Consider the following 24,677-nt stretch of genomic DNA (forward strand, 5'->3'; position numbering starts at 1 on the left):
ACTGCTGATAACTTTAGGTAAAATGTGTTTGTCTTACTTTTTTGTGACCAAAAGTTTTAGTACACAGTATGACTTATTCAGAAATAGACTTTGGGTACTAGTCTTGTACCAAAGAAATAAGTAAACACACAGCAAGTTACTTCACGTCTCATGAAAAAAGGTTTAACATATAGCCCCTTAAAATTAACAATACAAACATAAAGTTTCAACGCTGAATACCGATAATTTATTTCTGACTTGCACAAAAGCTATAAATTCTATTCTTTCTGACCAAGTACATCAAATGTGATAGTCTAAGTTTTGGTATTCATGTCATAAATGTCTGAATGATCAAGCTGCATTTGTGTAATTATCCTAAGCCCTTATCTGGTTTTTAAAATTTAATTATTTATTTCTATTTTCACGTTCAACAAGAGTTGTAAGGCTTTACTAAAAGGAACTGAGACTATCTCAAAAGCTAAATGGTACTTCCAAATGTCCATGTAAAAATGGAATTAACAGAAATTTATTTTGGTGCAATGTTGAAATCCATGCAGTTTTCTTATAATATGCATTTCCATGAGCCTTTTGAAGACCCCTCATATACATAAATTTCAAAGTTTTTGCACCAAAATTAATCTATCTTTTAATTCCATTTTTCCTGAGCTTTTTGATATGCATTTGTAATTCTGAACTTTAAAAGTTATTTTAAATTACTAAAAAGATATTGCATATCAAGCTTACTGAAGCTCAATTTGCAGAATTAAAAGACACTTTACTCTGAACTATGATAACATTTTCAAACCAAAAACTGACGTGTAACCAAATTTACATTACCTCTCGTAATGGAATGATTACACTACATAGACTGCCATCCTGGCTAGCAAAGCAGATATAGTTGTCTGAGATGCACATTTTTCCATGAGTATTAAAGTGGCTGAATGGCACCCATAAGAAACATTCATGTACTTCTTTCAAAGTCTCTTCTTTGGGCAGCCTAAAAAAGGCATTAAATTGCTCACTGTGGGCTCGATTTTCTAGGCCTCTAAAGGAAAGAAGAAAAAGGATGGGGCTCACATGGATTCTGAAGTGTATACATGCCTATATTAGTTAAGCCAAATATACTCTAAAGCAGACAAATTAAATGCTATATTCTTCAACAAAGTTTGAAATTTAAAAACATACTGATTCATAAAAAAAACTAATTTTGTTTATTTGTTTTATCAATTTGGTTTTATTAGTACATGAAAATGCACAAGAATTAGAAATGCCATAGGCCTTCAAGCCATCTGCTAAAGGTTGACTTGCTATTATAGACTATTGCTATTATATAGTCTTAATACATTACCCTGCCTAAAATCAAACTTGGCAGACAATAATTTTCATATCTGGCCATCGGAAAATCAAGAGAGTTACCCAGAACAAACAAAATAAAATAATGAAAATTTATGGCCTCAAAAAGTTAGAAAGGAAGAGTAGTCTACAAAAAATATTAAAATTTAGTGAGGCAAACATTTAAATGAATGTTTTAAAAAAAAATCCAGCCGGCACTGTGGCTCAGTAGGCTAATCCTCCGCCTTGTGGCGCCGGCACACTGGGTTCTAGTACCAGTTGGGGCGCCGGATTCTGTCCCGGTTGCCCCTCTTCCAGGACAGCTCTCTGCTGTGGTCAGGGAGTGCAGTGGAGGATGGCCCGAGTGCTTGGTCCCTGCACCCCATGGGAGACCAGGAGAAGCACATGGCTCCTGCCATTGGATCAGCACGGTGCGCCGGCCGCAGCACGCCAGCCGCGGCGGCCATTGAAGGGTGAACCAACGGCAAAGGAAGACCTTTCTCTCTGTCTCTCTCTCACTGTCCACTCTGCCTGTCAAAAAAAAAAAAAAAAAAAAAAGAAAAGAAAGAAAGAAAAAAGAAAAACATTAAAAATGAAAAAAAAAATCCAAAGTAGAGGCTTGGGCAGTGTTGGGCACAATACAGGTGTTGATAAATACAGATGACTTGTTAACTGATATATAAACATATAAATAAAAAGCAATGGATTTAAATAGTACTATTTTTCTTAGGAGCATTAAACACTTGTGCTAAGCAGCAACGCCATCTGTCCTATGTAGTAAGTAAATTATGCCAAGTTCTTACTCAAATCTAAGAAAGTTAAAACTAAATTCATCCTTCCTGCATACACTAGTGAATACATCATTCTTAATCATGTCTTTCAAAATAATTAAAATAAATATGAACAGAAATTCATGCTAATTTTTATGTCACTTAAGTTGTAATTTGGTGGGTTATTCAGTATTTAAAATGATGAAGTTCAAAGAGTTTACTATTGATAAAAAAAGGATGAGGCTCACTTATTTGAATGGAAAGATGTTTATGATGCATTACTGTAAAGGAAACAAGTAGACTTAGAACAATATGCTATGTCCAATCCCATTCATGTTTCTTGCAAGTATTTTCAAATTCAAACATTAAAATCCTGGAAAGGGGCTCACATTGCGGCAATAGAAGGTTAAGCCTCTGCCTGTGGTGCCAGCATTTCATATGGGTGCTGGTTTGAGTTCTGTCTGCTCCACTTCCAATCCAGCTCCATGCTAATATGCCTGGGAAAACAGTGGAAGATGGCCCATTTGCTTGGGCTCTTTCCACCCAAGTGGGAGACCCAGAAGAAGCTCCTGGCTCCTCACTTCAGTCTGGCCCCACCCTGGCTGTTGCAGCCATTTGGGGAATGAACCAGTGGATTAAAGATTCTCTCTCTCTCTCGCTCGCTCTTTCTCTCTATTCCTGCCTTTCAAATAAATAAATAAATCATTTTTTAAAAAGTCCTGGAAAGATATACACTAAATTTAACTATGATTATTAAGCCTCTGTATTGTTTCAATTATAGAAGTCACATGTTTGTAAAAACAATAAGCAGAAGCAAGAAAGATATTCCATTTTTAGAAACAGCCATTTGGAGACTAAGTCTCAATAAGTTGTTTTTAATTTACTACAAAAGAAGTTCAAATATATATTATTTTCAGTAGGCTCTCTTAAAAATCCACATAGACAAAAATAGGTTTACTGTATCTTATTTAAATACAAACTTGGTAATGAAGAACTTATTGATAGGGGGTCTTCAAGAGGACATTTTAAGGGAAATAAAATAGCTGATAAGTTTGTTTATGGTGGTCAACCAAGGAATGAACGACAAAAGCAAAAGTTCTACTATAACACAAACAAGATTCTTAATTTTTATGGAATTCTATTCATAAATCATGCACACTGAGACCTAATTTTGGTAATAAAGTACAAAAAAAAAATTGACCTCACTGATCTAATTTCCAGAAAAGGAATCCTTACAAATAAGGATGTAAGAAATAGTTTAGAAATAAGCAAGAGGATGAACTGTACCTAATTAGGCTATTTAATAATCACACAACCCTCCAAGGATACTTGTTGTCTATCCATAGGACTTTGGCTTAGGTCCGTCTTACACGTTACTACACAGTCTATACCCTCTTCCTCCTTGCCAGTGGCTGCATTCACTAGCTATTTCTGGATCCTCTCCTCTCCCCCTCCCCTTGGCATGCTTGCTGCTGTCAACTGATGTGAACACTGCACAGCATGAAAAGACTCCGGTCAAACGAAACACAGAGGCAAACAGCTCTCAGATGGATATTTTTGTTATAGGCACTAATAATGATTAGCATTTGCCCAGCGTTTTATATTTTACAAAATGTCTTCCTTCCTTCCTCTGAAGTGTCCTCGGAGGTACAAAGGACAGATAAGGAAACAGGTTCTGAGGGCTATCCAAGGGCTGTTCTACTCTCATTCTAAAGCTCATGCTCCACTGATTCTACTAACTTGGCTCTTCATAAAGACCTATGCTAAAAAAATAATTATGCTGCCTATAGTTTATTTTAAAGTATAAACAGTATGTTTAACAATTTCAGACCTGAAACAATTTAAACTACCCAGAGAAATTGAGAGTTAGTTTAACCACACACACAAAAGTCTCCCCTTTTCTAAAAGCATTCTAGGGAAATCATTATCTGACTCTCAAAAACTAATATACAAATAAAACTTCTATTACTTCTTAGGATTAAATTTCATGAAGAGAAGGAAATTATTTGTGAAATGCTTATGAACAAACTTACAAAAATACATGTATCATTGATCAACTCCAAAGGAAATATTATCATATAACATAGAACAATTAAATTTTAATTCTAATCAATGCTATTGTTCTACGGTCAAATAATAAATAATACTTTAAATGGTAAATATAAAGGCTTGAATACCTTTTGGTGATTTGTAGAGGATCATCAAGGATTGGGTCATTATCAAATGTTTCCTTATCAAAAAGTCTCCTTATGGCATAGTTTGCTAGCTGTTCCATAAGAAGGTATGTTTGGTTAATATGTAAAAACATTGAAAAATAGTGATTTTCCCCTTGGGAACACACATGAATACTCTCTGTCAGTAGGACATTTGAAGTCTTCTCAAGTTTTGAAACTGCATCCCAGGAGATAATGAGTTTTACTGCAAATAAGAGTTATAAGTAGGTATGATTAAATTCTCAATATTGATTTATATTCATTAACTAATTACTTGAAAAATGCTATGAACAGCTAAAATAATGCAAATGAAAATTTATGGCATCAAAATGTTATTAGAATTAAGTGAGGCAAACATTTAAATGAATATTTAAAAAATCCAAAGCGGAGGCTTAGGAAGCCTTGAGCACAGGACAGAAGTTGATAAATGCAAATGACTTGTTAACTGTTGCATAAATATATAAAGAAAAGCAATGCCATTTTGGCTACCTAGTAAGTAAATTATGCAAGTTCTAACTGAAATCTAGCAAAGTTAAAACAAAATTCATCTTTTATAAAAGATTAGTTAAAATTTTGAGATACCACCATGAATAACTAATGATTCTAGGAACACATAAAATTTTTAAAAAACTGGATTTTATACTTAAATCTATTTCTTTCCATAATTATATAACCACTATATAAAAGCTGTCTGTATGAATGCTATACCTTATTTGATTCTGCTTTGCTACAAAATTAGATGTAGGCCACCAGGTAGTGGCTACTGTATTTATATGTGTTCACTTAAAACAAGGATTAGAACATGGACTTAAGCAAGCAGGCAGTTTATAACAAGGCAAAGAAAGCAGTTATAAGGCTGGAGCCATGGCTCACTAGGCTAATCCTCCGCCTTGCGGCATCGGCACACCGGGTTCTAGTCCCGGTCGGGGCGCCGGATTCTGTCCCGGTTGTCCCTCTTCCAGGCCAGCTCTCTGCTATGGCCCGGGAGTGCAGTGGAGGATGGCCCAGGTGCTTGGGCCCTGCACCCCACGGGAGACCAGGAGAAGCACCTGGCTCCTGCCTTCGGATCAGTGTGGTGTGCCGGCTGCGGCAGCCATTGGAGGGTGAACCAACGGCAAAGGAAGACCTTTCTCTCTGTCTCTCTCTCTCACTGTCCACTCTGCCTGTCAAAAAAAAAAAAAAAAAAAAAAAGAAAAAGAAAAAAGAAAGAAAGTAGTTATATGCCAGACTGCCATCATCATTTAACAGTTATTCACTTTCCACAACACGCAAGACATTCTATATATACTTCTTTTTTTTTTTTTTTTTGACAGGCAGAGTGGACAGTGAGAGAGAGAGACAGAGAGAAAGGTCTTCCTTTTGCCGTTGATTCACCCTCCAATGGCCACAGCGGCCAGCACGCTGTGGCTGGCGCATCACGCTGATCCAAAGCCAGGAGCCAAGTGCTTCTCCTGGTCTCCCATGTGGGTGCAGGGCCCAAGGACTTCGGCTATCCTCTACTGCACTCCCGGGCCATAGCAGAGAGCTGGCCTGGAAGAGGAGCAACCGGGACAGAATCCGGCGCCCCGACCGGGACTAGAACCCGGTGTGCCGATGCCGCAAGGCGGAGGATTAGCCTAGTGAGCCATGGCGCTGGCCTCTATATATACTTCTAATGGTTCCTATGCTAAGCAATCAGTCTTAAAAGGATTCTCTCGAGATGAAATGCAAATTTTAATGTACAGTTTAATTATCTTTGATAACAATCTCATTACTTTATAAACAACCTAACATCGCCATAATTGATAGGTCAGTTAGCAAGTTCAAAGCCATGGCAAGCAAAGGAAACTACTTACTTTCTGATCCCAACAAAAAAGAATAGAAGCTCAGGAAGTTGGTGCTAAGATAGAGCCATCCCTGACAAGGAACTCGTCCTTTCCAATAACTGCATGAGTAATAGGTCACTAACTTCTCCTGCTCTGGCAAACCAAAACACATTTCAAACTTCAACAGGGCTTCTCGAAATTTCTCAGGATCATCTTCTTTTGCAAAAGATTGTTTTCCCTCTTCAGCAATTAATCCCTAGAGGAGACAAAACACTTTCTGAAAATTCATCATCACTTCCCAACAAAAACATATTTCAGATATTTGAGCCTAAACGGTTGATTGAATACAACTGTTTATTTCTATACAGGTACATACGTTATAAATATAGATGTGTGCACACACATACTTCTCATAATACAGAAGTGACCTGATTCTCCTCAATTTTGTACTAGTTTTTGTTCTAATGCCTCACAAAGAGCTACCACAAATACAGTGGCTAATATCATCTTTCAAATGAACAAGGGGTTTTATTCAAATTCCAAACTCAAAGAGATATTGAAATGAAAATATCACTAAGGACATTCAAAGACAAATCACTGACTTGACAGTTTTCTTAAGCACTGATTCTAGAATCCATATGTGGGCTTCTATGAAAGGCACCAGTGAAACAATAACCTTCCATCCAACCTCTGATCACCATATAAGAGGAACAAAGATTTTAGTATTCTATCTACAAAATACATTCATGCTACTTACTCTTATCTTTCCTTGTACAAAATTAGTAATATCTTCATTTGAATCAAATACAGATAAGGTCTTCATGATATTTTGTTCTAACCAATCCCAATGCTTTGTTATTTCTTCTCTGTTGGCTCCTGACCAATAACATAAAAGAGAATAAAAGACTCAAGGAAAACTCTACAACAAAACTGCTCATGATATTTATCACCTTAGTTTAAAAAGAAATACAGTGATATTATCTGAGTTTCAAAAAGGATAGTCATAAGGCATTACATTTATTCTCTCTTTCATCCCCATGTATGGGTAAATGCAGTATTTTTCATTAGAAATAAAAAGAATAAAATATAAATTAAAGGAGACAAAAATAAATATAGTTCATGAAAAAAGATATAAAACTCTGAAAATCAGATGCCGGGAACTGGTACCTAGAGAGTAACCAGTATCCTTTAAGAGAATTCTTAAGAGTACTGGAAATAAATATGCATTTTTCAATCCTTGGTCTTCAAGTAACACAGTAAATACTGCATCTACAATCAGCGTGGCTAAAAACAGCATGCATGTGGCAATCTTGTGCATGCCATGTAAATATGGATTTCAACTGTGGGCATTCTACTTAAGAAATCTTTGCTTATTCATACTACTTGTTAAAACACTTAGTAAAACTTTCAGAAATTTCAGGAAGGTGGTTAAAAACCCTATAGCAAGGCTCATTTCATGTGATCTGCTAGATCAATGATAGGTGGCTTATGGAGGGTCAGATTAAATATTATTAGCTCTAGGTTGCTTTGACTTAAAAAATACTTCAGTATCTACCAATCTCTCCCTATTGCCAACATACCTTTAAAATCTTTCCAGAATTGTGGATTGTACAAATCTCATTCCAAAGATTTACCCTGACTTCTTAGTATGTTTTATGATACATGGAGACTGATACATTAAAAAATTTATTGACATGGCAAAATTAGTGAGTTGCTACAATTCAGTTAGAATTTTATTCACATTACTAAATTACTACTAAACCAAAAGTAGTAACTTTCTCTAATTAACCACACATAAAAGCCAAGGAGAAATTTTAAGACCTTTATTTGAATCACTTAGGCATAAATAAGCTCATTAGTAAGTGACTACTACATTTTTGTATCAGATTAATTTGGGAGAATAAGTTATATAGTCATCCTTTCATCTGTTTTTTAAAGTAGAAATGGCTTTATGTTTCTAAAAAATTTTCAAATTGACATTTTGAGATTTGATTACTGTTTATAGCCCTTGTCTATACTTCTGAGGAACAGTGGTTTTACTACTTACTACTTGTTGAATTCTTTATTTAGTGGCAGGTTAAGCTTGTGATTGTAAAATTGAAAGTATGCCATTGTAAAAATTTTTAAAAATAAGAAAAGGAGGAGGAGGGAGGGTAGGAGTGAGGAATATGGTGAGAAGTATCAATCTGCTCTTAAAGCTGTATATACAGTACATAAAAGGTATCAATAGGGGTGAAATTGGCACTTTGAGATGCAATAATTTTTAACAGCCCTTGTCTTAATTGTTGAGGAACAATATTTTTTCCTTCATATTTATTTAATAAACTCTTTACTTAGTATAGGGTTAATATTTTTTAAAAAAGATTTTATTTATTTATTTAAGAGGCAGAGTTACAGACAGAGAGAGGCTCTGAAAGGCAGAAAGAGAGAGATCTTCCATTGCTGGTTCACTCCCTAAATGGCTGCAATGGCCAGAGCTGGGCCAATCTGAAGCCAGGATGCAGGATCTTCCTCAGGGTCTCCCATGTGGGTACAGGGGCCCAAGAACTTGGGCCATCTTCTACTGTTTTCCCAGGCCATAGCAGAGAGCTGGATTGGAAGAGGAGCAGCTGGGATGTGAACTGACACGCACATTGGATGCTGGCGCCACAGGTGGAGACTTAACCTACTACGCCACAGTGCCGGCCCCAGGGTTAATCTTATGAGTATAAAGTTAACTGAAAATAGATCTTAGCAAAAAATAAGAATGGGAATAGGAGAGGGAGGAGGAAGAAGGGTAGGAGCGTCAGGGGGAGGGAGGGTGGAGTGCAAAGTATCACTATGTTCCTGAATCTGTATATATGAAATATATGAAATTTGCATACTTTAAATAAAATTTAAAAAATAAATAAGTAGGGGCCAGCACTGTGGCACAGCAGGTTAAAGCCCTGGCCTGTAGCACCAGTATTCCATATGGGCACCAGTTTGGGTCCCAGCTGCTCCACTTCCAATCCAGTTCCCTGCTGGTGTGCCAGGGAGGGCAGCACAGGATGGCCCAAGTCCTTGGGCCCCTGCACCTGTGTGGGAGGCCTGGAAGAAGCTCCTGGCTCCTGGCTTCGGGTTAGCAGCCATTTGAGGAGTGAACCAGCAGATGGAAGACCTCTCTCTCTCTGTAACTCTTTCAAATAAATAAAATAAATCTTAAAAAAATAAATCTTCTACAAAAAAGCTGTATATATGAAATATATGAAACTGTTTCCCTTTATACAAATTCGAAAAAAGTAAAAATAATTTCTCCATTCTTCTTCTGAAGCATTAAATTCAAAATACAAATATAAAAATAATTTCTACCAACTAGACTTAGAGTTAAGGTTATAGAATTATTATAACATCATCTTCATTTAAGTTTAAGTAACACGTAAGACAGCCAGGAAAAATGATTCACCAGCAACACTGAAAGAAATTTAGAGGGAAATATAAGAAACAAAACCATACATCCTAAAAAATAAATTGTATGCTGTATGTTCATACATATGAACTGTCTAGAAATTCATGTGTTTTTTTTCTTTCTAAAATTATATCTATTTTAGAAGAAAAGGGAATAGGGGCTGGTGCTGTGGTGGAGCAGGTAAAGCTGCAGCCTGTAGTGCCGGCACCCCATATGGGCTGCTCCACTTCCAATCCTGCTCTCTGCTATGGCCTGGGAAAGCAACAGAAGATGGCTCAAGTCCTTGGGCCCCTGCACCCACGTGGGAGATTTGGAAGAAGCTCCTGGCTCCTGGCTCCTGGCTCCTGGCTTCGGATTGGCCCAGCTCCAGGCATTGCAGCCATTTGGAAAGTGAACCAGTAGATGGAAGACTTCTCTCTCTCTCTGTCTCTGTCTTTCTGTAACTCTTCCTTTCAAATAAATAAATAAATCTTTAAAAAAAGAAGAGAAGGGAATAAGAAAGAGATAAAGGCAGTGTTTAACCATTAAAAGTCAGAAACCTAGGATTCTAATTTAGACCAATGTTATCATAATGGCATCACAAAAGAAGGACACTGTCATTGAGGACTTTTTTTTTTGACAGATAGAGTTAGACAGTGAGAGAGAGAGACAGAGAGAAAGGACTTCCTACCGTTGGTTCACCCCCAAGACGGCCACTACGGCCGGCGCGCTGCGCCCATTGGAAGCCAGGAGCCAGGTGCTTCTTCCTGGTCTCCCATGAGGGTGCAGGGCCCAAGCACTTGGGCCATTCTCCAAAAAGAAAAACTTCTTTGGACTTGCTTTATTAGGAAGAATTATCCTAATTCCTTTCATACCCACAATATATATGTAGATCCACCTGAACGACTCTGGCATGAACAAACACAGAACATTTGTTACTCCTTCATAAAGGATATTCTGCCTTTCATGAGAAAGTAGGCATGTGAACAAAGTTTCATTTTTTCAGGTTTATACTTTCTTAGGGGACAGTTTTTAAATTTGGGCTCACAGATGACTTAAGATTCTGCTCATCTGTTTTATCAGAACTGAAAAAATGTATTTCATGGGGAAGGTCCCAGCAACTGGGTGAAGCAAAAGCCGAAGAAAGAAGTCATGTAGTAGTAGCACTGACCACAATCTGGTCAGAATCAAAACAGCTGAACCATATGCTTCAGGTCCCTCAATCAATGGATTAATATACCTTCTTAAACAGAGGTCTTGTTACTCTCTCAAAGCAGAATTGCACATTTAGTTTCTAAACCTAAAAACAAGTGGGAAGTATAAATAAATTTAAATATTCTGTTTTCCTGGTATCCTAATTCAGGTTGAATTATTAGTTTCCAACATCATACTCACCACATGCAATCGACAAGTAGACTTGAGAATCTGGTGTCTGGTGTAGGATACGAAATGGAGCTACTTTAGCAGTCGAATCCAAGACTGAATCAAGAGTCCCAACCAGAAGCCCTGATGCAACAGAAACATTGTTAAAATAGATTTTACAAAAGATAATTAAATTAATATCACTTCATATGACAACCAACAAGTTTATTTTCAAAATTTTCTACCCTAGAGTCCTTATAGAGATTTTTTCTTTGAGAAAAAAATGTATTTGGGATAAACCAAGTACAGTGTGCTAATGTCAGCAGTGTTTGAAAAAAATTATCTTTCAACAAAAAAGTTGGGTTCAACTGTCTAAATCCCACAATACATCTGCAGCACGTATTCCTCAAAAGGCATTTATAACAGTTAAAAATATAGAATCTGGTATTAAAGACAGATTCATGGCTCTGTCACTTGTGGCTCTTGTCACTCCTGGCTCCTGGCTTCGGATCAGTGCAGCTCCGGCCGTTGGAGCCAATTGGGGAGTGAACCATCGGATGGAAGACCTTTCTCTCCCTCTCTCTCTCTCTCTGCCTTTACTCTCTCTGTGTAATTCTGACTTTCTAATAAATAAACAAATCTTTAAAAAAATAAAATAAGTAGGTTTTAAAACAGAATTTAGGGGCCAGTGCTGTGGCTCAGCAAGTTAAAGCCCCAGACTACAATGCTGGCATCCCATTTGGATGCTGGTTCGGGTCCCGGCTGCCCTGCTTCCAATCCAGCTCCCTGCTGTGTCTTGGGAAAGCAGTAGAAGATGGCCCAAATGCTTGGGCCCCTGCACCCTTGTGGGAGACCTGGATAAAGCTCCTAGCTTCGGATCAGCTCAGCTCTGGCAGTTCAGCTATTTGGGGAGTGAACCAGCGGATGGAAGATCTCTCTCTCTCTCTGGCTCTACCTCTATCTGTAACTCTGTCTTTCAAATAAATAAAATAAATCTTAAAAAAATAGAATCTAGAAAAATGGGTTGTTGTAACAATTTAAATGAGCACTTAGAAGAAGGCTTAACATAAAGTAAGACACCCAATATTAGCTAGTGCTGTTGTATGAGAAAATATTAGATATCAAAAATGCTTCAGGAAAGGTATTTGCTTTTTAAAGATTTATTTATCTATTTGAAAGGCAGAATCACAGAGAGGCAAAGGCAGAGGGGGGAGAAAGAGAGAGAGAGAGAGAGGAAGAGAAAGACTCTCCATCCACTAGTTCACTAAATGGCCACAACAGCTGGAGCTGGACCAATCCGAAGCCAGGAGTTAAGAGCTTTCCCCAGGACCCCTATGTGGGCACAGGGGCCCAAGCACTCGGGCCATCCTCCACTGCCCCCGCCCAGTCCATAGCAGAGACCTGGATCTGGAAGTGTAGCAGCTGGGACTCCAATGGCCGCCCAAATAGGGTGCCAGCACTGCAGGCAATGGCTTCACCTGCTACGCCGCAGCACTGGCCCCAGGGAATTATTTAAAAAAAAAATAGATTTATTTATTTGAAAGGCAGAGCTACAGAGAGGCAGAAGCAGAGAGAGAGAAAGAGAGAGAGAGAGATCCTCCATCCGCTGGCTCTCTCCTAAGATGGCCACAATGGCACAAGCCACGCCAACCCAAAGCCAGGAGCCAGGAGCCTCCTCTGGTCTCCCATGTGGGCACACGGGCCCAAGGACCTGGGCCATCCTCCACTGTCCTCCCAGGCCATAAGCAGAGAGCTGGATCAGAAGCGGAGCAACCAGGACCCAAGCTGGCGCCCACATGGAATGCCGGCACCGCAGGTAGCAGCTCCACCCGCTATGCCACAGCACCGGCCCCAGGATTTACTTTTAAACAATTAATTCTTAAGTCCTCAATTTGGAATTTAAGGGTCTTGCTCAATTAATTCATTTGTCTGATTATGTTTTCTACTACTTCCTCAAACAATGTTTGTTGTTTTCTTAAACAACCAGCTAATTTCTCCCTTAGAATCTTTGCTAAGCAATTATTATTTTACATAAAAATGCTAACAAAGTCTTCTAACCCAGTCCACCTAATGAATCTAAACTTTACATTTTCTTCAAGACTCACTTTTGCCATGAAATTGTCTTTGGCAACCCCAAGCAATATTGTTTCTTTTATTTTTCTCTGAATAATTACAGCACTTAAAGTCTAAACTATACAACCTAGCATTTGATTATTAAACTGGTTATTATAACTTCTTTCTAAGTACCTCATGGATATTATTCATGGCTCCCTATCTAGATTAATTCTCGGAAGACAATAACCATGTTGAGGCTGGCACTGTGGCTCACTTGGTTAATCCTCCGCCTGCGGTGCCAGCATCCCATATGGACGCCAGGTTCTGGTCCCAGTTGCTCCTCTTCCAGTCCAGCTCTCTGCTGTGGCCTGGGAAGGCAGTGGAGGATGGCCCAGGTACTTGGGCGCCTGCACCCACAAGGGAGACCAGGAAGAAGCACGTGGCTCCTGGCTTCAGACTGGCGCAGTGCCGGCTGTGGTGGCCATTTAGGGAGTGAACCAACGGAGGGAGGACCTTTCTCTCTCTCTCTCTCTTTCTGTCTATAACTCTACCTGTCAAATTAAAAAAAAAATGTCTTCTACTTTTGGGTTTGTATCCTCAACTTTAAACATATTGCTGGTTACAAAAGGCACAGCTTGCTGACTTAGCTGTATGAATGGAATGACTGAAAAAGATACATCTACCTCCCACTTCTGAAAGCTTGCATTGGTTGAATGCTGATTTTGCTCTGTGATGCATTTCTCTTTAATTCAGCCTATAGATATTTGAGAAAATTTTAAATCAATTATAAACCAGGCTTCTGGCACTCTTTCTATCTTGATCCACTTAAAAAGAGTTTTCAAGCAAGCTTGAATATAGGTAGGTTGGCAGATTTAAGGCAGGAAATTATTATAAGCATATAGGGAGGTAAATTACAAGAGTAGGGGCACAAGGCTGTTGCTGTGGCATAGTAGGCTAAGCCTCTACGTGTGGCACTGGCATCCCATATGGGCGCTGGTTCCTATCCAGCTGCTCCTCTTCTAATCCAACTCTCTGTTACCGCCTGGGAAAGCAGTGAAAGACTGCCCAAGTGCGTGGGCCCCTGCACGCACATGGCAGACCTGGAAGAAGTTTCACCTCCTGGCTTCGATCAGCCCAGCTCTGGCTGTTGCAGCCATTTGGGGAGTGAACCAGTGGATGGAAGACCTCTCTAGCTGTCTCTCAGAGCCTGTTTGTGACTCTGCTTCTCAAATAAATAAGATCCTTTAAAAAAGAGTAGAAGCACATAGAAATAAAGAGAAATTTGGCTCAGCTGAAAAGGAAGGGTGGGAGAGTGAATTTAGGAACAGATAAAAAGAGAAAGCAGTTGTCCCACATGCAACACAATCTCAAATGGCAATCGGACAGAGGGTTTTGACAGCGGAGGCAAAACATTAAAAAAGATTTTGGCAATGGCAATATGTACAAGTTATACTTGTGGAAGAAAGAAGTTATTTGATATGATTAAAAGGTTGGCATGTAGCTTGAAGAATTTAAGAAACAGAAATAGTAAAACACAGACAAATATTATGAAAGAGGAGGAAAGAAAATTAGGAATGAGGAGAACAGAGGAAAACTTATACTTCAACTAATTACTTCAACTAATAATGGAATTACTGGAGATAATTTGGGGGGATAAAAGTGAAAATGATTCTATTATTTTCAGAGTTGAAGTAGTGACTGAGAAATTGGAGATTTGGTCATGCAATAAGAAAGAGAAGTAGGAACTAAACATATGCAGATAGTGTCCTAAGAGCAATGTGATTGAAATTACTCAGGAAATAGAGGAGAATGTTCTCAATATGAAGAAAAGACAGTAAAAACATTCAAAAGATAGAAACATCATAGCAAAGACAGCCAAAGGAGGAAATCGACTCTCTGCTAGTCAAAAAACAAAACCAAGTACAAGTATACAAATATACATACAATGAGTTTTCAAAAAGTTTGTGGAAACTGTATATTATGGAAAAAGCTATGCATGGAATTCAAAATTTTTGCATCAAAATGAACTTTCAATTTTCCACCACTTTTTGAAGTATCATGCAATGTTTTTTAAAGTCCGGATGATTTTATTGTTGCTTTCTTATTGGAAATGTATAATAAACTCGGAAGTACTGTGAGAATTTTAAAGATGTCTGAAATAAATCCTAAGGCAACCATAAAATACCCATTAAGCTATGCCAACAAAGGAAATGAAATAGAACCATAACAAATATTCATTTAATCCAAAAGGAAGCAGAAAAAGAAAAAAAAAAGATGGGAAAACAGAAAACAAATAGCAAAATGATAGACACAAACCTAGCAATATCAATAACCATATTAAATGTAAATTACCTATACAACACAATTAGAAGGCAGAGAGTGTCAGAGTGAATAAAAAGTGAGACCCAAATCTTTGTTGCCTATAAGAAAACTTTAAAGACACAAATAGGTTAAAAGGGGCAAAGAAAGAATGACCGTTTTCTTTGTTTATCGTTACGGATAATACTGCTATTAACTCATTACATCTTCATATGGACACTTCATTTAATATTTTGACAAAACTGTCAAAATAAAGGAATTCTAATTTCAAATGAAAGAATTTATTAAAGGGCCCACTTGGGGCACAGTGGATTAAGCTGCTGCCTACAATGCCAGCATCCCATATAAGCATGGGTTTCAGTCCCAGCTGCTCCACCTCCAATTCAGCTCCCTGGGAATGTGCCTGGGAAGGCAGCGATGGAAGGCCCAAGTACTTGGGGTCCTATCACACACATGGGAGACCCAGATGGAGTTCCGGGCTCCAGGCTTTGGCCTGGCCCAGCCCTGGCTATTGCAGCCATTTGGGGAGTGAAGCAGTAGATGGAAGATGGCTCTCTCTCTTTCTCTTTCTCTCTCTCCCCACCCCCTGTGTGTGTGTGTGTGTGTGTGTGTGTAACTGTCTTTAAAATAAATTAATTTTTTTAAAAAAGAAAGCATTTATTGAACACAGGATAGTTTTAGCTGCTAAATTTGACAATCTCTGCCTTCTAAGAACTTAAATTCTAAAAAAGGTTTCAAAAAAAGTATTTCAAACTTACAAAGAAATGCATTTCTAATAGAGCTAGCTCAAATCCTATTTTCTTATCTACATGCACTATCAAAGTATTAAAAGAATGGGAGACAGAAAAAAAGGGTAAATAAAAAGTTTGGCTCAGCTGAAAATGGCAATGTGGATTATTGTAGAGGCAAAGAGGAAAAAGGAGCCACAGAACCATTCCTCGGTGACAAGGAACAATTATTTCTCACACACAGAGTTGGGGTCAGGGTAGGCAAAATGGCCAAAATCACTGGCAAGAAAGGTCTTTTTTTACACCAGCAGCAGAAATGTTCATAAGATTCTAAGTGCCCTATGCTATATAAAAAGGAAAGTTCAGTTTTGTAAGTACAAAATAATTTGCAACAAATAATTTGGAATCTTGTGCTAGAATACATTTCTAGTCATTTGGGGAACACTTCCAGCTCCTTAAGCTGTAATCATCATTAAGTCTTTGCAACTCATTCAGGAATTCATATGTGGCAATATTTGGGTTTTAAAAGTACAATAAAACAAGCAGACAACTTTGGGTTGCTTTTCTATATAGAGGTTTGTCATCCAACAGCCTGAACATTCAAGGTCATGAATCAACCTACACATGGAAAATCCTACAGATTACTATCTGTGACCTACATTACAAAACAAGAAAATTTTAAATAGCAACAAATTCAAATTATTTTTTGAATGACTACAATTGAGTAAAGTAGCAATATACTAGAGCCTGGTAAAGGGCTATGGAATTTTGGTAGTATCCTGTCACTAATGTTTCTAAGGAAATTCACCACCATAATTGATGTGAAATAATAGTTATTAAATGGCATAGCAAGATTACAAAAATGCAAGATTCTATGATTTTTTTAAATAGACACTTTGCATACAATCACTATTATTCATGCACCAATTCTTTTTGGCTGGATGGAGAACCACACATTATAGATTAAAAAACTAGATCATATAATACAACATCCAGTACACTTCTCTCTTCTACAGCATCCCTGAGAGAAAGCCTAGTTATTCCTTGAATAATCCTATAGTTAACTTCTTCCAGAGCAATTGTATCAGTGGAAGTTTCTATTAATTAGAAAGTCTCTTCTAAAATATAGGATTTATATACCCATATGTTATAGCCAGGGCCAGTTTCATGGGGTCTCATACTTGAGAGGCCCCTGTGCTTGGTTTAGTGCTCTGTTGTTACTGTCTTAAAATCTTAAAATTTTTGGACACGGAGCCCTTAATGTTCATTTTGCATTGGGTTCCACAAATCAGGTAACTAGTCCTAGTCATAGTGGTTATCTCTGAGCAATGGGATCATGAGAGAGAATTTTCTTTCTTTCTTTCTTAGATTTATTTATTTATTTATTTGAAAGTCAGAGTTACAGAGAGGGTGTGTGTGTGTGTGTGTGTGAGAGAGAGAGAGAGAGAGAGAGAGAGAGAGAATGAATATGAATCTTCCATCTATTGGGTCACTCTCCAAATAATTGCAAAGGCCAGGGCTGAGCCGGGTCAAAGCCAGTTTTATCCCAGTCTCCCACATGGGCTGCAGGGGCCCAAATACTTGGGCTATCTTTCACTGCTTTCCCAGGCACAATAACAGGGATTTGGATTGGAAGTGGAGCAGCCAGGACTTGCACTGGTGCCCATATGGGATGCCAGCATCACAGGTGGCAACCTAACCCATTGTACTACAACACTGGCCCATTTTTCTTCTTTAAAGCTATAAATATTTTCTGAAATTTTTATAAAAAACATTTTTAACCATAAGAGAGTAAAACAAACATTTCTTATCAATAAAAAGAAAAGGGAAGGTCTTTTTTACAATAAATAAAAGCTACTTCCTTGCAATGTAAGAATAATACAAAACACATACTCTATTAACATGAAGAGTCTTCAAATATGATTGTAGCTTTCTTGTTTTCTTATATCCTCTTCTCTTCTCCTAGCTTACAATATACCTAGTTCTTTCAGCTGTTTGTTTTATGAGATTGTCTGGGTCTCTATTTCTTTTATCATTTTCTTAATTATTTGTCAAAGTTTCTTTCAAAATGGGTCATTCAAACCTGAATATATCAACTATGTTCTGAATAAGTACAGGCTTTTTCTGTCATGTTTCTATTAATGCAATCTAAAATTACTAGTTTGTTTCTTTCTTTTTTTTTTTTTTTGGTCATTACATACTATAATCATCCTAAGCTTGTAATCAAAGATATATTTTTGATCTTTCTCATAAATAGAAGCATCAACCTAGGTATTTTCTGTCCTATACAGGTTTATAGGTAAAAACTAAATGCAATTTACATTTAGTCATGCTATATTTTATCTCACTAATTTCAACTGAATAATTTAACTTATTGAGATAGTTTTGAATCTTGGATTTTTATCTTCATGATGGTGATTCTCAGCCTAAACCATATACTTGAATCATCAGGAGGAGTATTAAAATCATTCAAGCTTATGTTTTAAAACTACTAAAGCCTAGGAATTCTGATTCAATTGGTGTAGGACCTGGACATCCTATTTTCCCCTAAACTTTGTATGATAAAATTTCAATCGCAAAAGAAGTAGAATATATATTGGAACCTCCAAGTACCCCTTATCTAGGTGCAATAATTATCAACATTTTGCCAATCTTTCATTTCTCTTTCCTGGAGTATTATAAAGAAATCCCAGATATCACATCTTTTTATCCATAAAGTACTGCAGTGTCCTTTAGTTTGTTTTAAAATTTTAGTCCTTAACTGAATCTAATTTCAGCTAGTGTTAAGAACATGGACCTATGGTATTAATTGTCCCTTCCAATTTTCAGACACCTGAAAATTTGATAAACAATTTTTTTTTGTATTAGGTCAATGATAATGATAAACAGGTAGGACCAAGAGCTGAATGTTGGGGAAAAGGCCACTAAAGGACCCACAACTTGAGGTCGGCACTGCGGCTCAACAGGCTAATCCTCTACCTTGCGGCGCCAGCACACTGGGTTCTAGTCCCGGTCGGGGCGCCGGATTCTGTCCCGGTTGCCCCTCTTCCAGGCCACCTCTCTGCTGTGGCCAGGGAGTGCAGTGGAGGATGGCCCAAGTGCTTGGGCCCTGCACCCACATGGGAGACCAGAAGCACCTGGCTCCTGCCATCGGATCAGCGCAATGCGCCGGCTGCAGTGCAGCAGCCATTGGAGGGTGAACCAACGGCAAAGGAAGACCTTTCTCTCTGTCTCTCTCACTGTCCACTCCCTGTCAAAAAAAAAAAAAAGACGCACAACTTGAAGATGGTACTCATTATCAATGTGCTAGTTTAGTAGATAAACTGAAGCATACCTTAGTTTGACAAGGCCTCTTTCTGTCTGTAAACTAGATTGAGGGCATGTGTAAGGCAATACTGCTCGAACTGATGAAGTCATGTAAATGAACTTCCTAATTACAAACAACATTTCTTTCTAAGTAAAATGTCCAGTTATAAATTTTGGCCATAGTTATGACTGCCAGAACCTTATAGCCCATTCTGTGTCTTGTCATAATTGTCATGCTAAGAAAGTCAAACAGGAACACCTTTACTGAATTTTTTATAATCTCTACTTCATTAAATGTTAATGAATGCACTAATTAGTAACCTGCCAACATACTCGGTGGAAATACATTCAATAAGAGAAAGTAGTGCACTCAACAGAGGCTGTAGGTTTTCCTGATTCTGTTTCTTTTGCTAACAGACCTAAGTCCTTAAAACAGACTGTTAATGCTTATTTTGGAATAATCCAATAGTCGCAGCTGCCATTTTTAAAGCTGCCAACTTTACACTCAGAGATTTGGAAAACAGCTAATAAAAATAATTCTTTTTTTGTACTGCTTTCCCTTTTCTAACATTCTCTTAAAGGTATTTGTTTGAAAATTGTATATATAAGGGATTTTCAAAAAGTTTATGGAAAACGTATATTATGAAAACCTATGCATGGATTTCAAAAAACTTTTGCACAAAAAACCTTATCTTTTAATTCCATTTCCATGATTTTTTTCAAGTATCCTTGAATATGCACTCATCTCCTTCCCTAAAAGCATCTGTTATTAAAAACAGCATATTGGGCCGGCACTGTGGTGTAGTGGGCTAAGCCTCTGCTTGTAGCACCAGCATCCCATATGGGCACCGGTTCGTGTCCTGGCTGCTCTATTTCCGATCCAGCTCTCTGTTATGACCTGGGAAAGCAGTGGACGATAGCCCAAGTGCTTGGGCCCCTCTACCCACGTAAGAGACCCATAAAAAAGCTTCTGGCTTCTGGCTCCTGGCTTTGGTTTGGCCCGGTTCCAGCCGTTGCAGCCATCTGGGGAGTGAATTGCTGGAAGACTTTTCTGTCTCTCATGCTCTCTGTCTGAAACTCTGCCTGTCAAATAAATAGATAAATCTTTAAAAAAAAAAAGTAGGCAATTATTTTGTTTTAGGTGAGAATATTACTTTTCTTATTTTAAAAAAGATGTATTTATTTATTTGAAAGTCAGAGTTACACAGAGAGAAGAGAGGCAGAGAGAGACAGAGAGAGAGAGGTCTTCCATCTGATAGCTCACTCCCCAATTGGCCAAAACGGCCGGAGCTGCGCCAATCCAAAGCCAGGAGCCAGGAGCTTCTTCGGGGTCTCCCACGTGGGTGCAGGGGCCCACATAGCACCAGCTCCAGGATATTACTTTTCTTTTTTTTTTTTTATTTGACAGGTAGAGTTAGACAGTGAGAGAGAGAGAGACAAAGAGAAAGGTCCTCCCTCTGTTGGTTCACTCCCCAAATGGCCGCCATGGCCGGTGCTACGCCAATCCGAAGCCAGGAGCCAGATGCTTCCTCCTGGTCTCCCATGCGGGTGTAGGGCCCAAGCACTTGGGCCATCCTCCACTGCCGTCCCAGGCCACAGCAGAGAGCTGGACTGGAAGAGGAGCAGCTGGGACTAGAACCCGGCAGCCATATGGGATGCCAGCACCGCAGGTGGAGGACTAACAAGGTAAGCCACGGCGCCAGCCCAGGATGTTACTTTTCAACACCCTTTATAGTTGCTAAGCCTCATATTTTCAACTCTAAACAAAAAATCTGTAATACTTGCTGTGTCTCAACAACTGTCATCTTTTGCTTTTGCACTCACATTATTCCTCCCACTAAGAATATCCTCCCAGTTTCTCTCTACCAAATCATTTCCCAGATAGTGTTAGTACTCATAGATGGATGATTTATTTCAAAAACAATCCAAACTGAGTTTTGGCAAGACCCTCCACAGATGCCACACTGGAATTCTGCCACCAGTACAACTCCTACTGTTATTAAGCATCACTTTTAGGAAATATTTTTACCATTTAAGGGGATTTCTTTTTTTGTTTGTTTGTTTTCATTTTAAAGGGAACTTCTGATAAGCACACTTTATATCAGAGCTGGCCTAAGAAAACTGTGTTGAGTGTTTATAATATCCCCACATTCAAGAAGATTTATGAGCCAAACAAAACATAACTGACAACCTCAGTAACTATATATTTGTTCGCTAACGTGTCTATTGTTGACTGTTCCACTAGATTATAAACTCTGTACAGACAGGGTCAACTTCTGTTCTATTCATCACTGTCTACCCAACACCCAGGACAGTGGCTAGGCAGCTACCACCCATATCTCTTTATTCCTTCACAACAGAATTCCTAAAATTAGCTACATTTGCTTTGCTCTTGAATATCTTCTTGGCTCATATACTTTAGCCCCTCTGGTCTCTGCTCATAGGTTAACATAAGAGGCCTTCCCAAAACCATTTATTGAAAATTACAACTGCTTCCCCTGTATATCCAATCCAATATCTTTATCAAACCTTACTTTTTTTCTTCATATTGCTTATCACTTTGAATCATATCACATATTATTTATTTGACTCCAGCAAATAAAATTTGAGATTTTTTTCATTGCTTTATATCCAGCACCTAAAACAGTGCTCGGTTTTTAGAGGCTGGCTCATTAGTTATTTATTGAATGATTTATTTACACCATCACATCCAGAATTTACTATTACCTTTTATGATTATACAGCAGTAGCAAAAGTTAGAAAACCAGGCAAAATTTCTAACATAAATTCAATATAAGAACTATATCGCAGGGGCCGGTGCTGTGGCATAGCAGGTTAAGCCACTGCCTGTAGCACCAGCACTCCATATTGACACCGGTTTGAGTTCTGGCTGCTCCACTTCCAATCCAGCTCCCTGCTAATGCACCATGAAAGCAGCAGAATATGGTCCAAGTGCTTGGGCCCTTGCACCTACACTGGAGATCTGGATGAAACTCCTGGATCCTGGCATCGGTCTGGCCCAGCTCTGGCCATTGTGGCTATTTGGGGATGAACCAGCAGATGAAAGACTTCTCTCTCTCTCTCTCTCTCTCTGCTTTGGCCTCTCTGTAACTTTGCCTTTCAAATAAATAAATAAATCTTCAAAATAAAAAAAAAACAGGGGCCAGTGCTGTGGCATAGCAGGTAGGGCTGCCACCTGTGGTGCCGGCATCCCATATGGGCACCGGTTAGAGCCCCGGCTGCTCCTCTTCCAATCTAGCTCTCTGCTATGGCATGGGAGGGCAGGGGAAGATGGTCCAAGTGCTTGGGCCCCTGCACACACGTGGGAGACCTGAAAGAAGCTCCTGGCTCCTGGCCTTGAATCGGCGCAGCTCCAGCCACTGCAGCCAACTGGAGAGCGAACCACTGGATGTAAGACCTTTCTCTCTGTCTCTCCCTGTCTCTGTCTGTAACTCTACCTCTCAAACAAATAAAAGCTTTTTAGAAATTAAAAAAAAGCAGTTGTATCCAGAATATAGAAAGAATTTCTACAAATTCACAATAAATGACTGACAATTAAATGAAAGACAGCAATAGCAGCACAGGAACTTTCAGAAAAAAAAAGACTAGGGAGTAAATGAAAGGGTTCTCAACCTCATTATTTATATGGATTACAGAAATGAAAATTAAAGCCAAACTGTAATGCTTTCACTCTCACACTTGAAAGGTAAAATGAAAAATGATAGAAATATTCTCTTTTGGAGCACCAGTTCTAACCCTGGCTGTTCCTCTTCCTATCCAGGTCTCTGCTATGGCCTGGGAAAGCAGTAGAAGATGGCCCAAGACCTTGTGCCCCTGCACCCACGTTGGAGACCCAGACGCTCCTGGCTCCTGGCTGTGGACTGGCTCAGCTCTAGCTGTTGCAACCACTTGGAGAGTGGACCAGTGAATGGAAGACCTCTCTCTCTCTCCCTCTCTCTCTCTCTCTCTCTGCCTCTCTGTAGCTCTGCCTTTCAAATAAATAAAAAAATGAAAAACATAGCAATATAACAAACATTCAAATACCTTTTAAAAATATTTTAGTGGCTGGTGCTGCGGCTCAATAGGTTAATCCTCCACCTAGCGGCGCCAGCACACCGGGTTCTAGTCCCGGTCGGGGCGCCAGATTCTGTCCCGGTTGCCCCTCTTCCAGGCCAGCTCTCTGCTGTGGCCCGGGAGTGCAGTGGAGGATGGCCCAAGTGCTTGGGCCCTGCACCCCATGGGAGACCAGGAGAAGCACCTGGCTCCTGCCTTCGGATCAGCGCGGTGCGCCGGCTGCAGCGTGCCAGCCGTGGCGGCCATTGGAGGGTGAAGCAACGGCAAAAGGAAGACCTTTCTCTCTGTCTCTCTCTCTCTCCCTGTCCACTCTGCCTGTCAAAAAAAATATTTTAGCTTACCTTATATCCATAGATCTTTATGCTGTACACAGCAGTATGAGCTTTCATCAGATAAAGTTATTTCTTCAAGTACTATGTTTTGAAAAATAATACTAAGGAAACCAAAGTAATTATATTCTTCAATACCATTCAACAAAAAAGTGATGCTTATATCTAAGCACTGATTGAGAACTTTTAGATCTTGGACAAGCACAGTAAAACCAAAGTGTTATCATGACAAACTGCTTTATATTATTCTGATTATAAAGCATAAATGCATAATCACTTCCACAACAAAATTCAATGATTGAGCGTTTTGCTTCTGTAGTGATATCTTTGCATAGTGAACATATTCAATGTTACCACTCCAAATCACAGTCTATAAAAAACACAGGAAAAGAAATGATGAGGGAAAAAATGACATAAATATACAGACTCCTTTGGTTTTCAGGTCCAGAAAATGGTACCTAACATCATATTCCTTCATTAGTAAATAAATAAAGAAATAATGTTTGGAGACTTGTTTACAAGTTTGAAAACTCACTTGGCCTGCAAAACAAAGCTGTGGGATAAAGGAAAGACAAGTTTTGTTTTTTTTTTTAAAGGTTTATTTATGTATTTGAAAAGCAGAGCTATAGAGAGGGAGAGGGAGGGGGGAGGGAGGGGAGAGAGGGAGAGAAATTTCCCATTCACTGGTATTAACAACCAGGGCTGGGCCAGGCTGAAGCCAGGAGCCAGGAGGAAAGACAAGTTTTATCACCATTTTAAATTTGAGGAAACTAAAGCCTTTATAGAATAATTACCAACTGAAAATATATAGAAAAATATTACAGAATCAAGGGAGATAAAAGAAGCAGATTTAATGGGGCAAGTGAAGTCACTGAATCTGGTAGTGCATTTATATATTTGTAGATATTGGCATATTAAAAAGAAAAAATCCCCTAGGACAATATCTAAGAAGGGGAGATATCTTTGTACTACTCACTTTGCCTGGAATATTTTGATTCC

At 38.8% G+C, this 24,677-nt stretch overlaps 1 protein-coding gene across 1 annotated transcript in view; it reads right to left on the reverse strand.

Annotated features, from left to right (window-relative positions):
* TBC1D8B (TBC1 domain family member 8B) overlaps positions 1-24,677 on the reverse strand; it is an 88,770-nt gene that overhangs the window by 57,343 nt on the left and 6,750 nt on the right. Inside the window, exons 2-6 of the mRNA XM_002720152.5 lie at positions 10,901-11,011; positions 6,857-6,975; positions 6,130-6,355; positions 4,259-4,499; positions 817-1,024 (exon numbers count right to left, since the gene is read on the reverse strand). Of these exons, the coding sequence (XP_002720198.2) occupies positions 817-1,024; positions 4,259-4,499; positions 6,130-6,355; positions 6,857-6,975; positions 10,901-11,011 (905 nt within the window). The remainder of the gene's footprint in view (positions 1-816; positions 1,025-4,258; positions 4,500-6,129; positions 6,356-6,856; positions 6,976-10,900; positions 11,012-24,677) is intronic.

This window comes from Oryctolagus cuniculus, chromosome X (genome assembly GCF_964237555.1).
Source record: "Oryctolagus cuniculus chromosome X, mOryCun1.1, whole genome shotgun sequence".
NCBI classification, from domain to species: Eukaryota; Metazoa; Chordata; class Mammalia; order Lagomorpha; family Leporidae; genus Oryctolagus; species Oryctolagus cuniculus.